General features: G+C 38.5%; 2 protein-coding genes across 3 annotated transcripts in view; one reads left to right on the forward strand and one right to left on the reverse strand.

Annotated features, from left to right (window-relative positions):
- Window positions 1-8,124, forward strand: LOC131684605 (gustatory receptor for sugar taste 64e-like). Of its 2 annotated transcripts, XM_058967622.1 has the most exons (5): window positions 1-136; window positions 5,785-5,843; window positions 5,906-6,642; window positions 6,707-6,861; window positions 6,923-8,124. In XM_058967622.1, exons 1-5 carry the CDS (start codon window positions 54-56, stop codon window positions 7,269-7,271), a joined length of 1,383 nt encoding a protein of 460 aa, XP_058823605.1. In that variant the 5' UTR covers window positions 1-53; the 3' UTR covers window positions 7,272-8,124. The 2 variants fall into 2 exon arrangements, with proteins under 2 accessions (XP_058823605.1, XP_058823604.1); XM_058967621.1 differs by having other exon boundaries at window positions 6,707-8,124.
- LOC131680767 (gustatory receptor for sugar taste 64e-like) overlaps window positions 8,056-15,342 on the reverse strand; it is a 21,278-nt gene continuing 13,991 nt past the window's right edge. The window contains exons 5-6 of the mRNA XM_058961478.1: window positions 12,627-12,716; window positions 8,056-8,206 (exon numbers count right to left, since the gene is read on the reverse strand). Of these exons, the coding sequence (XP_058817461.1) occupies window positions 8,117-8,206; window positions 12,627-12,716 (180 nt within the window). The 3' untranslated portion in view covers window positions 8,056-8,116. The remainder of the gene's footprint in view (window positions 8,207-12,626; window positions 12,717-15,342) is intronic.

The raw sequence follows: 15,342 nt of genomic DNA on the forward strand, positions 1-15,342 counted from the left end.
GCCAGGAAGTCTGGTAGCCCAGGACCTGTGCTCGGTCGGTGGAGTGAGGAGATATGCAAGTAAATCAATTTCCGAACATGGCCAAGCGTTTCCTGCAGAACCGGATGCCGCAGGGAAATTCCAACAAGGTGGTAAGGTAAGATAAACGCTATCGGAATGTTAATTCTGGTAGAGAGCTGACGAGTGATAAGTTTAGATGACTTGGCGTGAATTGGATATGGGCACTGAAAAAGGTAATTCAATTATTTTGGCGACCGGAACTGTGTACTCCAGAATTACCAATGTAAACACAGAAATCGAAAAAATTGCTCACGCCATGATCTACTTAAAGTTCAATTCTTTACAAACTTTTTGTGAATCTTACTATATGTTTATATTTCGACATCATTATTTTATAGAATACACTCTTCTACACTTCCGCATATTCGTAAATCTTCTACAAATAGGCTTCGTGCACAAAACTTTCGTAATATATACGAATTTGATAAACCATTCGTAGTTTTATCGAAACGTTTTTATTTTCATTGTGAGTTTTTCGAATAAAACACGAATCGGCTTTCGTAGGATTATTATGAATCGAATTATGAATTATGATTCAAACGAATGGTTTTATGCACATTTTTCTATTATGTACGTGTGACTTTCGTATTATGAACGATTGTTTTCACAAGAAACCCCAAAACAATTATGCTCAAACGAATTTGTTCATAAATCTGCAACGAATAGGTTCATGCGTGGAACCGAGCATTTTCGTGTATTGTAAATCTTTGTATTCGTTCATTTCATGACCTAAAATAAGTCAACTTCAAAAACATTTTTTTTACTCAGTTTCTAACCTAACTGCTGCAAAATTGTTTGTTTTATACCAGGTTCGAGTCGAGGTTATGCTCCACTGGACTGAAAATCGGGTTGTGTTCTAACATGAAACATACTTCAGGTTTGCTCACACAACCGCTGTTATGCGAGAACCCAACTCAGTTCCGTTTGTTGAAGCAACGTTTGTTTGAAGCGACTAATCTGGGTTCATTTCTAGGTTCTCAAATCACTCGAAAATTGTTGTCTTTAATTTGGAATTAAGTATGAGATTGAGCACAGAATTGCGATATTTATTACTGGCAAAAGTCTTTTATGAAGGGCTACCGTGTTTACATGCCCGCTGATAAAGTTGAGATAGACGGTGTGGTCACCGATTCGAGTGTGTTGTTCGGGGCTGGCTCCTTTGAATGAATCGCACAGGACGGGGTAAAATTGTGTGACCCTTCTAAATTGTATAGCAAAGCCTTCTAAATCGTATCGCAAAGCAGTACCGACCTTTGACGGTACTGCTTTGCGTTTAATTACGTCTTCTTTGACAAGGATCGTCTGCTTGCCCGGTTGTTTGTACCGCGCGTCGTGCATTGCACTAAATAAATGAAATGGACCATTGTAGCAATAAGACTCTATGTGACAATTTCGCAAAACATCACACAAAATCGTGTAAATTTACATCTCCTGACCGGGACATATACGAGCATCAAAAATGACTTAGTTTTACGATTGATTATAATTTTACATGACGTTGAATTTCGTAAATCACACAAACTTACTCCAGATATGGCGTTTGTTCTGAATGTTAGCAAGTGTAGTTTTATGTCATTGAACATGTAAACTATATGTTTGATGTAAAATTAAACGGAACGCGGCTATTTTTCGTCATTTAGTGAATTACAGCTTGTTAAAATGTGTCATGTTTGCAATTACGTCAACGATAAAATTCAGATTTTTTTAATGTGTATTGTTAGGGAGTCCACATGATCCGGATCGGACAATTGTGAATGCTCGCATTTGATGTGTATGAAAGAATAGTAGTGTCCATGCAATGTACCGAACCGTCATTGAATCGGATCGAAAAGGTGTAAATTTGGCTTTATTCGGATCGAACGGTTTTCCTGGGCATCATCATCTGCCGATAGAACGCAGCAACATAGCTTCAGATGATGCTCGTAGAACACATTGGACGTGTAACGATTTTGTCTTTTTCTCGATCTGTGCGGCCTCCACAATTGGTCCGATTGAATACGTCGAAATCAACGCGTCTTGCTCGCTGAACATCTCATCTATCACAGAAGTATCCGTTAGGGATCATCCATCGAGGTTAACCAGTTTCGAGACGGCGGAGTCATTATCCTCGTACCTATCCTCGATCAGAATAATTTCCTCCCAACCATCATTTCCAAACAAGTCAAGGTTTTCTTTCTTAATGGAATCCTGTCTCTCTTGCTTGATTCAGTCTACGTCGATCTGCTAGATTATATTATCTTCATTTCCCACAGCAGATCTTATTGCTACAATAGGTGGTTGTGTGTCTCAATTGTTTACAATTAGTGCATCTCATGAGCCGCGGCACAAAAATGTCGAACCTTGTCAAAGAGGAGGTTTGATAGAGCAAACCCGGCGAAGATAACTCGATAATATTATGAGTTGACATATGTCCTCTCAGATTCGAGTCGGAGACGACCACATCTACTTCAACCCGGTTAGCTGGTACATGTACTCTGTACTCCTCGTAAAAGTAGCGTAACTAGCAATGCCATTTGCCTGCTTCAAACTATTCATCACCACCCGAATCTTATTAGGTCGATTTTTTTATATTTTTATCACGGCCGATTTTTTTATATTTTTATCACGGCCGAATATTGCTCCATCAGGATTTAAGAAATGTGTAATAAATTTAAATGCTTCCTTGTCTTTGGCCCGAAAGATCGCACAAGGCCCGGTTGAGTAGCATGAATATAGCTTGCGGGGAGTCGAGTTTTTTACTCGCTTGATTGAACCTCTACAATAGCTTCGTGTAATCTATGTGACCTTGCTAAACTTCTTTTGTTTTAAACAGCCATGCATTCCTCGAGCGTATTTGCTGTAACAATCTATCGGCAACTTTGATAGCGTTTTTCTCGAAACCTCATTTTTCAAATTGGCGAACACGATCACTCAAAAACTAATTATTGAATTGACTTGATTTTTTTTATGAGAATGCACAATATGTGTAGTTTGTCGATGACCCACGGAAAACTGAATAAAAAAAATCCTCTGCATTATTTCGTAGAAAAAAGACTTAATATTACAGTAAAATATGATGTCTTTCGGGTTTCATGAAGCCATTTTTCGAAACTCAAACTTTTTTCTATTTTTTTGGTTCATCGAGTAACTACAAGTCTAAGTTTTACAAATCTTATTGAATTTCCTTTGTAGGATAATGTTATCAAGAGTTACCGTGTTCGACACGAGCGCTCCTCGCCGTGGAAATGGTTGGACGTCTGCTCTTGGAACGGTCGCACGCTGTACTCTGCGTGACTGAAAATATATTTTAGTACACAATACATGTATTAGTAAATCTTAACATTACACAAAAGATCCTATGTTGCGTTTCCTTCAAAATTGTGAAACAAAATATCTTCCGGTTTGAGCACTTTACACCAGGTGCCCCTCCCCCCCTTAATCGGAATGAGTTAATTTTCTCTTCGTACTTATTAGGAGTCATAAACTACTAAGCTAAACTAAGCTAAGAAAAAAGTTTTCAAAATCGAGTTTGCGTCGCTTAACACATAAACCATTCCCGTTTTTCCTTTTAAAAAAACGTTTCCTAGATTTTTTTGAAAAGCTTTGGGTAGTCTTTGCATTTATTCGTAAACATTTCGTAAAAAAAATCCGATGAAACAGACTGACAGTTCAAAAGGTAATGGATCTAGTCTTTCCAAAAATGTGTAACGTGGGTAGATCAAATATATTTTTTTAAGGTTTCAAGCGACTAAGCTGTAACAAGTATAATTTTTGACCATTCTTATTTTTTTCATTTCGGATATGCTCGCTTGAAATCCTACATATGATTCTATGATGATTGTTGGGTAGAGAACATGGTTTGAACAGTTTATTAATTGTATTGATCGGGCAATTTTCCCACGAGATACTGACCAAAAACCACAGGAAGAATGAAATTGGATATTACGAAATAATTTTGTTTTTGTGCTCAGTGACCTAAAATGGGCGCAGAACAGATTAGTATAATGAATGATACATATTTGCTTTCTTCATAAAAGATTTGAATAACACATGGGTTCCTGCATTTCTATGTCTTGTAACTGTAATAGAAGTTGCAGTAGAAATTTCCCACAAAATACCCTTCAAACCTAATATTTTTATCCTAAGAAATTTCATTTTGTGCATTTGGAGTTATAATGTGAGTAAAAGGTAGATTTTTCGAGTTTAGTTTTTATAATCTAACAATTACTACCTGGAAACAAATACTTGTTCCATCATTAAATTTAGATTAACGAGCATACGTTTCAAAAAAATAATTCTTGAGCCTCAAAGATGGCTTAACTCGAGGCGGGCATAGCGTTCAATCCGGGAGAAGTTAAAGCCCTGCAAATGCACCAAACATTAAAAAGCACAACCAGAATAGGCAAGGGCTCTCGTGAGATGCGCTTACATGAATTATTTCCACACACCCCTGACATCGTGATTAACAAATTTATGTCAAGATACGGAGAAGTGGATTCCATAACAGCTGAAACTTCGCATTTTCCCAGGTGTCCCTAACGTTGTTCTTATTGTGAGAATGCTTCCGTACAAATCAACTCCTTCATACGTAACCATTTTATGCGGATCAACCGAAAGTGGGACGTTTCATCAAACAACACTGATTATGCACCCATGGTAGATTCCTACGCGCGAATTCTACAAAGACACTTCACCGCGGAAAACTTTGTGCGAAAATAGCTTAGAAAAGCCCACCTACTACAGCCGTAAACAGCACGCAGTTGTCTTATGCCAAACCACAAACGGTTACAAAACCAATATCTACGGATCTGACAGGAACAAATATTCACTCAACAAAAATCACGTCCAGTGTCTCCAAGCCAACAACCGGCACCACCAGCAAAGCGAACGTAGAAAAGGACGGATGCGTTTGTCCGTGCGCTCGCACGCTTGACGCTGTTTGACGCTCTATTACATTCTTCGAAAATACTTTCAATTAGCTTCTCAATATTTCGTAATATATTCCGTCCATTCAAGTAATAAAACTCGTTGTTTTTTTAACTTGTACACAAAGTAGAAAACTTCCTTAAAAACAATTGTTTTAACAAATGTCAACTATCAAATAAAGTTTTAATTTTTTTACGCTTTCATCGTATAACAATTTAATAAGACGATTACAAAGAAATTACTATCGCTATTTTTATTACTCTTTTATGAATACCGGACGTGTTCGCCCATCTTCCGGGTAAAAACGCGGGCCCCCAAATGTGACCCGGGCCCCCAAATGTGACCCGGGCCCCAGGGTAATTGCCCTGGCTGACCCCTCCCCCTCTCATCGGGCCTGCTCACATTATTTTGTCTTTGAAGAACTTACAAATTAATTTTTGAGAAATAGTCCATTTATAATTGAGGTAATTCGCAAAATGTTTTCAGAATTGAATTCCTCGAATCACGTAGATGTGTTTTCATACCCTGATATTCAAAATCGGTTTAGTTTAGCCCCTATAACTTCGCAATAGTTTGCAAATGTTTTCGTCAAAATTTAATTTCGTGTTGCGAACAACATCTACAATTGAAATTTCGTTTCGTTTCGTATCGTTAAGAGAATACGGAAGAGTTATTCGTTTCGTTTCGTACCGCATAGAGCAGAATCGCGTTTTGCCAATTTTTACATTAAACTGATAACCGCATTCCAATAAGATTGTAACCTAGGCAGTCGTAATAACAGAATCAATTTGATTGTATATTGTTTCCTGTACATTTTAGATTTAAAAACAAGCCCGAAGAGTTCGTCCCTGTGAAGGACAAATGGCGTTCTGTCAAGGGTGCGTATAAACTAATGAAAGAACATAGTAGGTGTTTTCTACCTTGTTTTTGTCATGTACAGGATACTTCAGCTTCCCAAAGCGCGCAACCCGTGACGATTGGATACACGATGGAACGTTCCACGATGCCATCGCAGGTTTACTGGTAACAGCTCAATTCTGTGCCGTTATGCCGGTCTGTGGTATCACGTCGAAAGATCCTAAAAATCTCCACTTTTCATGGACCAGCAAGCGAATTGTTTACACATACGCAGCCTGCCTTGGGACGGCCTTTTTCACAGTCAACGCGATCGTTCGATTCTTCATGAGAAGCTTCACCTTCGTCGGATTGACGGTGGTGTTTTTCTACTCGTACAATCTGTATGGGCTGTACTGCTTCATTAAGGTAGCGCGAAAATGGCCTGCGCTGATCCGCAAGTGGCACCAAGCGGAACAGCTTCTTCCGCGAAACAATAACATCATGGAACGAGGATTTCTTGCGAAAAAGATTAGGCTGATAGCGCTTTCCGTCGTCACTATGTCACTGGCAGAGCACTTGCTTTCGATTATATCGGCAGTTTACTATTCACCCAACTGTCCAGCGATCCCTGACCAGCTGGATAAATTCATCAAAACAAATTTTGTTTTCATATTTCACTTCTTCGAGTACAGTAAAATTCGAGGGTTCTTCGTCAAATATGTCAACGGGATCTGCACCTTTGTATGGAGTTACATCGATCTGTTCGTGATCGTGGTTAGCATTGGATTGTCGCATTGCTACAAAAGAATCAATGAATTTCTCATGCAACACAAACGGAAGGTAATTCAAACATATATGTAGCATTAACTATGTGTTTAAGTTTATATTACCGAAATCTCAACAGAAAATGACAGAACAATTTTGGGCCGAACAACGTCAAAATTACCGTAACATTTGTGATCTGGTTCAACACGTAGACGATGTCATCTCTGTCATCACCATGCTGTCTATATCAAACAACTTATTCTACATTTGTGTATCTATTCTGAACAGCCTAGAGTTCGTAATCGAAAGTCAAACGAAGAGAAACCATCTAACTACATTTAATCGCTTATTACAGCTCACATCCAACCGTGGCTCACACGCTATACTTTTGGCTCGGATTAACATTCTTGATCGGCCGAACCCTTGGGGTGACCATGTGCGCCGCCGAAGTGAACGACGAATCCAAGCAACCCATCAAAGTACTGCGAACGATTCCTCGCGAGGGTTGGTGTCTGGAGGCGAAACGTTTCGCCGAAGAGGTTGTCAACGATACGGTTGCACTAACTGGGATGAAATTTTTCAACATGACTCGCAAACTGGTGCTAAAGGTGACCGGGTCTATCATAACGTACGAATTGGTGCTCATACAGTTCCATCAGGATGACCACGGGGAGGTAGACTTGTGCAAGATGAGACGGTCTTAGCTGTGTGGAGTGGAGATGAACTGCTTTTTTCAGGTGCACGGATTGCGGTGTCCGTTTTTCTCTTCGGTCTGGTTTACCTGCAGGAGCACTAACTCGTAAGTAACGACCGTGTCGGTAATCTGAAATAAATTGGAAATAAATGAATATCGACAAGCGGTTTATTTGGCCGTAGACTGTCAGAAATAAAAATGGTCCGGTGAGTGAATAATCAAGAGCTACGAGCCCGTAAGTTTAAGAATTCCCAAAGTCAAAGAGTTCAAGAGCTGAAGCGATAATGACCCTTATTCTGTTGGACATGTGGAGCAAAGCGACTAGTGTCACTGCACTGCACAAGGCTTTAACGGCAATAGGAATCTCACCTTACCCGAGTTGACTTTTAGAATCGAGGTAGAAAAGTCACATAGAGTGAACTGAGATTGGTCGTGTCACGTCACACGCTGTGCAGAATAAGGGTGCATGAGTTGAAGAATGGAAGTATTGCATAGTTCAAGAATTCAAGAATCAAAGAGTCTAAAAGTCCAGGAGTTTAAAAATATATGTCCTACATTTCAACCATTGAAGAGTCCAAAATTTTAAAAAAAATGTACTACTAAAGTTTGAGAGTTCAAGAATTTGTGTCGGCCCTATCGTAAATGGTAAGTCAATTGCTCTATACTCAGCTCACCTAGGTTCGATTCCCAACACCCGCGAATAGAGTTAAAAATGTTTCTAACCTAAAAATAAAGGTGATCGGGTCTGTAATAACGTACGGATTGGTGTTCATAAGGTTCCACCAGGATGACCATGGGAGGTGGACTTGTGCAAGATGAGACGGTCTCCACTGTGTGGAGTAGAGATGAACCTTTTCAGGTGCACGGATTATGAGGTCCGTTTTTCTCTTCGGCCTGGTTTACCTGCAGTAGCACCAATTCGTAAGTAACGACTGTGCCGGCAATCTGAAATAAATTGGAAAATAATTGAATTATGACACGCGTTTTATTTGGTATCAAATTATCAGAATTAAGTACATCATAATTTATTTATTTACTTTATTTTTCATCTGACCTAAGATGGTCTCCATGAAATTTTTTAGAAGGAAAAAGCCCATTTGAGGAACTATTCTCAAATGCGCGTGAAAACCGAGCCATCTTTTGCGATAATACAGAGAGTGCTTTACAAAATTATTGTGACAAAGTACATTAGCCTTAAATTACACATCAATTACACAGCCTTAAATTCCTCAACTGTACATCTTAGTTTCTACTTAACATCATTACAAATCACACCTTCTAAGTGAGTCGTATAAGTCTATTTTTAAAAGCATTACTAGATCCACAAAAGTCGAAATAATCAAAAAATCTGTTAAATATATCACACATTGCCTTTATGGGTTCGTTCTGGCCATATACAGTTCGCTGAAAGTCAAGTCTCAAAAAAGCCCATGATCTTAGACTTCTAGGGGACACATTTACATTGATCTGTGAGAGAATACAAGGATTTGACCAGTTTAAAAATATCCAACTAAAACAGCTCTGGATATATATCGTCTTTTGGCTAGGGTATCCATATCCAATAAACGACAAAGATCACCGTACGGTGGCAGATCCACGGCAAAGATCTAAGAGCATAACGAATGAGCCTCGCTTGGACTGCTTTAATTCTGTTAATCCAAATTTCAGTGTAAGGGCACCAGATGATACTTTCTAGAACAGCACGGACAAGCGAAAAGTACAACACACGAATGCAGTATGAATCAGTAAATTCTTTAGCAATTCGCACAATGAAACCAAGGGTTCTGTTTGCCTGAGCTATAATGTGGGAATAGTGATCTCTAAAAGATAGTTGAGAATCCAGCTGAATACCAAGATCTCTGACAACTGACACTCTTTTGAGTGATTCCCCATTGATGATGTAGTTCCATAACATTGGCTCTCTTCTGCGGGTGAAGGAAATTACAGAGCATTTAGAGACACTGATAGTCAGTAAATTCCTAGTACACCAGCTGCAGAAGGCATCTAGTTGTCTCTGCAGCTCAATACAGTCGGTTGTAGATCGTATAATGAGAAATAGTTTGAGGTCGTGCGCGTAGACAAGCTTGCATCCAGCCGGAATAACAAAGCAAACGTCATTGAAGAACAAGGTAAACAGTAAAGGGCCATGATTGCTTCCTTGCGGCACACCCGAAAAATTGGTGAAGGTATATGACTCATTGTTTCCTAATTTCACAGAAAGGGATTGATTTCTGAGGTACGATTCAAGCAATTCGATGAAATTAGGCGATGCTCCTAACCATTTAATTTTCGCCAACAACAAAGCCGCTTTCAATTTTTTAATGTAATGCAAAGTGAACTGAGCTAAATTAGTAGTTGTTGACCTTCCTGGAAAAAACCATGTACCTGAGATCTTTGCCTTAGTTTCGCGAAGAAGAACATTTCCTACTAAGATCTCGAACAGTTTCAATCCAGCACAAAGTGAATTTTTGCCTCTGTAATTTGCAACATTTTGTTTGTCTCCTTTTTTGAAAACGGGAAACATGACCGATTTTTCCAATTCGCAGGAAACTTCCCTTGTGATAGCGATTGGTTAAAGATGAACTGAAGAGGGAGACACAGTGCACTCGCACATCTTTTTATAATAATAGCTGGAATCCCATCTGGACCAGCTGACATTGAAGACTTAAACTTTTTTATTACTACAAGAACGTCTTCTTCTGATAAATGAATACTTCCTAGATTTATGACATCGCAGGGGACATCGCAAAGGCCGCATTCTATCTGGTTGTGGTCAGCCGAAGCAGTTTTGAATACATTTGAGAAATGATTCGCGAACATGTCACATATGCCACCAGGTGTACTTGATTCATTGTTTGCAAGAAACATAGTAGTGGGGAGCACATTTTCCTTACGTTTTCAATTCACAAATGACCAGAATGTTTTGGTTTCCGCTTAAGGTCAGATTGGGTCTGCAGTACGTGCCTAGAGTAAAGGAAATGGTTGTACGATTTATATTTGTTACTGGCGTGTGTAAACTCCAGCATTGTCATAGGGTTGCGTCGATTGGTATAATGTCGGAGTGCAGCTGCATTTAGTTCTCGAAGTCGTCGATTTGACCATGGTGGTTCGGTCGTGCACGAGGTGCAGGAACATATACACTGAAATGCTGTTTTAATGCAAGCGAAAATCTTTCGACTGCAAAGTCAATATCAGTTACATGACACCCAGTCAATTGTTTGCAATGAGCTAAAAGCCCAGTGAAATCGGTTTTCGAAAAGTTAAACTCTCTGTCTTCGGTCATATCGTCAAATCGAACATGCGGTAGATATTTCTGCGAAACTAGTAGCGGAAGATGATGTGAATCAATGCCAACTAATGGTTCGTGTGCTTCCAAAACAGTGCAGTTTGATGAAGCTTCCTCGTTAACAAACAGAAGATCCAGTGTTCGATTACGATGGTTAGTAACCGTTGATATTTGTTGCATGTTTTACAAAGACATCCCGTCCAGTAAGACTACGTAAGACCTCGAGAAGGTCGATTCATAAGGGTCGGGGACAGCATACTCTAAGTGAGTGTCTCTCCAAACAATGCTAGGTTGATAGTAGTCTCCAAATAGTAAATGAACAGCCTGGGGTCAAGAGAGCTTGTGATGTTAAGTATGAAGTCAATGTGCTTCTAAATAACGCTTATGTCGTCGGCTGAGTCGGGAGGAAGATAAACAACACCCACACATATTCTAATATCATGTGTACGTATCAGAGCCTAAAATTCTCATACCTATTCAATGAACGACGAAATTCAGAGAATTCATAAAACAATAAAAGCGATGTCCCCTCCTCTCTCGATTCTACGAAAACGAGTAGCAGCAGCAGCGACTTTCGTTCTCCTAATCACAATCCGAATTTCAATTTCGTTTTGATGCATGGTCAGTAATTTGCGATTCTCATTCATTAAATGAAATTAATGCAATGTGCATCTAATAATGCAACTAGAACATAGTTAAAATGAGAAATATGCACACCGATCAGGCTTCCGTCTTACAATACTATCATTAGCTCGCAAATCTACAGAATCGAGCATCGACAAATAAATATCATTGCTAGTGTATTGTCGTTTCCCCAGCAGTAAGGTCAATATCGAAGTTACCAATATCATTATGAATCTCAAAGCGAAAACGAGCATGCGGAGAGAATAATGAAAACGCTCTGCTACATGCTTGCTTTGTCCTAGCCCGTTGTCTCATTTTCGATTTCCTAAAGTGCTAGTGGTATGGAAAGAAGCTTCGTTCTTTCGTCAGTTTCGCCTGATTTCGGCAAATGAAAAAAAAACATTTTCCGACTCTGGTACGTATGTTTACCCAAAGTTGTTCGAGATTGCAGACAATACCGGTTTTTCATTCGGACGACAATCGATTGGACACAGTGATGAGCACACTCCCACCCCGTTTTTTTCTAGTACTAGTCGTGTCACGATCGTTGCGATGAACCGTACACATTGGACCGAACAGTTGAAGCGAATTGATTTAATCGTTCAGCCACGTCTCAGTAAGAACAATAACATCATGTTCACCATCCGAAACAGCGACGAAAGAGTTATCGATTTTTGTACGCAGTCCTCTAACATTATGGTAGTATATCTTAAGCTGTTGATGTCGGCAAACATCCGATGAAACAGGAACGTTCTTTCTCAGTTGACTGGTTATGCTTTGTTCAAGAACCGACGGATTGCTCGAACGTATTGTACTCGATGCCACGCTAGAAACCGAGTGATTTTCAGAAAGCGAGCTGTCATGTAAAGCAAAATACTCGCCTGAGAAGGGAGTTCGTAATGGTCCGGAGAGTGAATAATGAGAGGTAAGAGCCCATAAATCCAAGAGTTCAAAGGTTCAAAAGATCGGGCATTCAAGAGTACAAAAGCTGAAGAGTTCTTTACTGCACGCGAATCTTTGCATCCAATCCAATCCAATGCATCACATAATAAGGATGTATCAATTAAAGAATTGAATAGTTGTTCAAAAGTCCACAGAATTAAAGAGTCTTTGAGTTCAATATGTGTCCTACAAACCAAATATTTATGAGTCCAAAATTCAAAGGGTAGAATATTATTTGAGCTCAAGAGCCCATTAATTTATGTCGGATGTAACGTACCTAGTTGGCAAGTTAATTGCTTTGTACTCAGCATACCTGGGTTTGATTTCCAACCCCCACAAATAGGGTTAAATAAGTTTCTATAAGATAAGAGGCAAATGACCCCAATGCTAAAACAACTACGTGCGAACAAAAAAAAAGTCATTTTAAGTAACAAATATGAAAAGTCAAGTCAGCGAGTGAATAGTACAGCGTGGAAAAGATACGTTTCTACTGAAGCGAAAACAAAAACTCACCTTTAAAATCAACTGCCGTGTCAGAAAGAAGAAACCGAACCCCGAAAGAGCCACCACATCATTTTCCACCTGTTCCTGAAAGCGCTGAATCTGAAAATAATCGCATATCAGTATTTCTTTGAGGTTGTACAATATCAAAAGATAATGATGAAATTCAAGCTGATATAAGAGGAAAAATCAGTAAAAAATAAATCGTTCATAGAAATCTTCCGTCGTGAATACCGCTGACGATTCAACATTCGAGATTTTGCTTACCGAGCGTTTGATTGTTGTCTTGGCTATCTCATGTTCTAGAATCGTAATTGTTTCTAAATCCGTCAGTTCAGATTATCATAATCTAGAAGCATTTATTTAGCTATTTTCTTTATACGGATGACTTGAACAGAACATAAGCATTCGAAGTCGCATAACAACTTTCCTGATCACAATCAGGAAGTCAGGAGAATGACATTGATGCTCAGCTTCCGGTTCTTATAATCAGAACTTACTCTTTCAACTCACAGCTCTCTACCAAATGTCCTGGTTGAAAAGTTGATATATAAACTAATATATAGCTAATAAAAATATAGTTTTAAAGTTTATAAAAAGACCCAGTGGCTGAATCGTAGGCAAAGTAACAACACCCATTCTGATTTTAAAGACAGACAAGAGAAAAAAATTATTTAAAAAATCTTCCGTGTTCCCGAGCAGAAGAAAATAACTGCGGAATACTAAAGTTAGGTATCAATACCAACGACTGTTTACCACAATATGGTATTAATGAGCTCTACATAAGAGATAAAATACCAAATAAAAATAACACAGACATGTTCTACAAATAACTATTTGATAATGAAACGAGTTATTATAATACCTGAATAATAATAAAACATTTTTCAACCTTCCAATAATAAAATTCACTCTATGGAGGTATTCAATAAGGTATTGGTTTGGTATTTGTAAAATTAATTGGAATACATAAATAATACTAAAATAAATGTTTCTTCAATACCTGCTTAATACCTCAATGAGGTATAATAATCAATTAATACTAAGTTTTGGTATGAATACCAAAAAATAGTATGCTCGGGTTATTGCCCAGTTATTTTCTCCTGGTCGGGTTTACAAGCATGAACAATATTTTTTTTTGTCATTTTGAAAGAATGATACACGGCTCTGTACCTTAGCTTAACTGAGTATGACACGTATGCTTTCGTTCTGTCCTACTGTAACCCGTCAAGGTATCAGTTTAGTACATATTTTGATTTTGGGATGTTAGTGCTACAGTCGTTAAATAGCAACATATTTTGGTAAAGCATAATGCTCACCACCATTTTGTATTCTTTACATTTAGCTTTAAATTCTTTACACAGAGCTGTAAATTGTTTGCAATCGCACACTATCTAGATAAAGCCACTCTAACTGTGGAGGATAAGCCGAACGATAATTGCTCTCCTCCATAATCAACAGGACAACAACAACAAAATTCAGATGTTATACAAAGTTGCATTTTTTTCAATTTTTATTAAAGAAATTTTGACACCTCTTACTCGGGTTAGAGAAATCACTTTATAAAAATCTCTAACCCTATATGCGAGGTTGGGAATCGAACCCAGGTGAACTGCGAAGAAGGTGACCGATTTACCATCTACGCTATGCCCGCCCCCAGGTTGTATATTTCCCGTCTCAGTTCCGGAAGAAACTAACTCTACATCCAACGAAACGTCAGACAAAAGCGACAATGGAGGATGTATTTTAGATTAAGCTTTCTTTGATAACTAAATAATCCTTTGTCTCGAATGAACGTAAAACACCCGAGGCCCGAAAAGCGTCCCGCAAAACCCATGTCTCCGAGTCGAACCTGGAGGGGTGGTGATCCTAATTGCTATAATTAGCTCTTCATATGGCTTGTAAGTTTCTTTTGAATAGTTTTTTGTTCCACTTTACAAATGCGTTATAATTAATAATAGCTTTATTAAGGTAATTCACAACAAATCGCTAATTCCTTTTTTTAGCATGTTTAAACGGGTATATTTAAGTAGTATGTATAACAATAAGAATAAAAATCTTTTTAGTTGATTTGTATAATTAAAATTATAAATTAGAAACAAAAATTACACCATAGGATTATTATCGGTCTACCGATTGCACCATTTGAGACAACACGTTGAACAACGGCTTTAAATGGGTAGGATGACAAATGGAATATGTATTTGTGTGATCTCAACACCCTACTTCTTTCGATGGGAAAGCCATTACAACATTGTCCTTATCGGGTCCTAGGCGAAACATCATTTCTCGCAGCTGGGGCTATAAAGATAACCGATAACTCAACCCAAACAAAGGGATTGAAGGAAATCGTTCCAAGAAATAATAGCTTTTAATGTAATAAAAATACGCTAAATCATTCGCCAGATGCGATAGGATAGACTGCCCATCATAAAGGGTATCGGATCAGGGTGAGTTATTCTCTCAGCAATTCAAGGAACCTAATGAACAGTCATCCCAAAACAAATGATTACGGCTAGGGATTCTGTTTATTATTATTCTGAATTATGGAGGGCGATGGCATGGTCAGGAAATTGTCCTACACTGTTAAAAGTACACAGGAAAATAATGTCAATTTTACGCGTGCATTTCCGCAATTAGCATTTAAACACTACCTGCGCATACAGTAGCGGTCAAAAAAACTGAAAAAATTCTGATAAATCAATTATTCGACTTTCGGGTCCCATTC

Source organism: Topomyia yanbarensis, chromosome 2, assembly GCF_030247195.1.
Source record: "Topomyia yanbarensis strain Yona2022 chromosome 2, ASM3024719v1, whole genome shotgun sequence".
NCBI classification, from domain to species: Eukaryota; Metazoa; Arthropoda; class Insecta; order Diptera; family Culicidae; genus Topomyia; species Topomyia yanbarensis.

Coding starts and splice junctions, on each gene's coding strand:
- LOC131684605 (XM_058967621.1), top strand. CDS start 54: ATGCAAGTAAATCAATTTCCGAACATGGCCAAGCGTTTCCTGCAGAAC. Junction 5,844..5,905: donor CAAATGGCGTTCTGTCAAGG/GTGCGTATAAAC, acceptor TGTCATGTACAG/GATACTTCAGCTTCCCAAAG. Junction 6,643..6,706: donor TCATGCAACACAAACGGAAG/GTAATTCAAACA, acceptor AAATCTCAACAG/AAAATGACAGAACAATTTTG.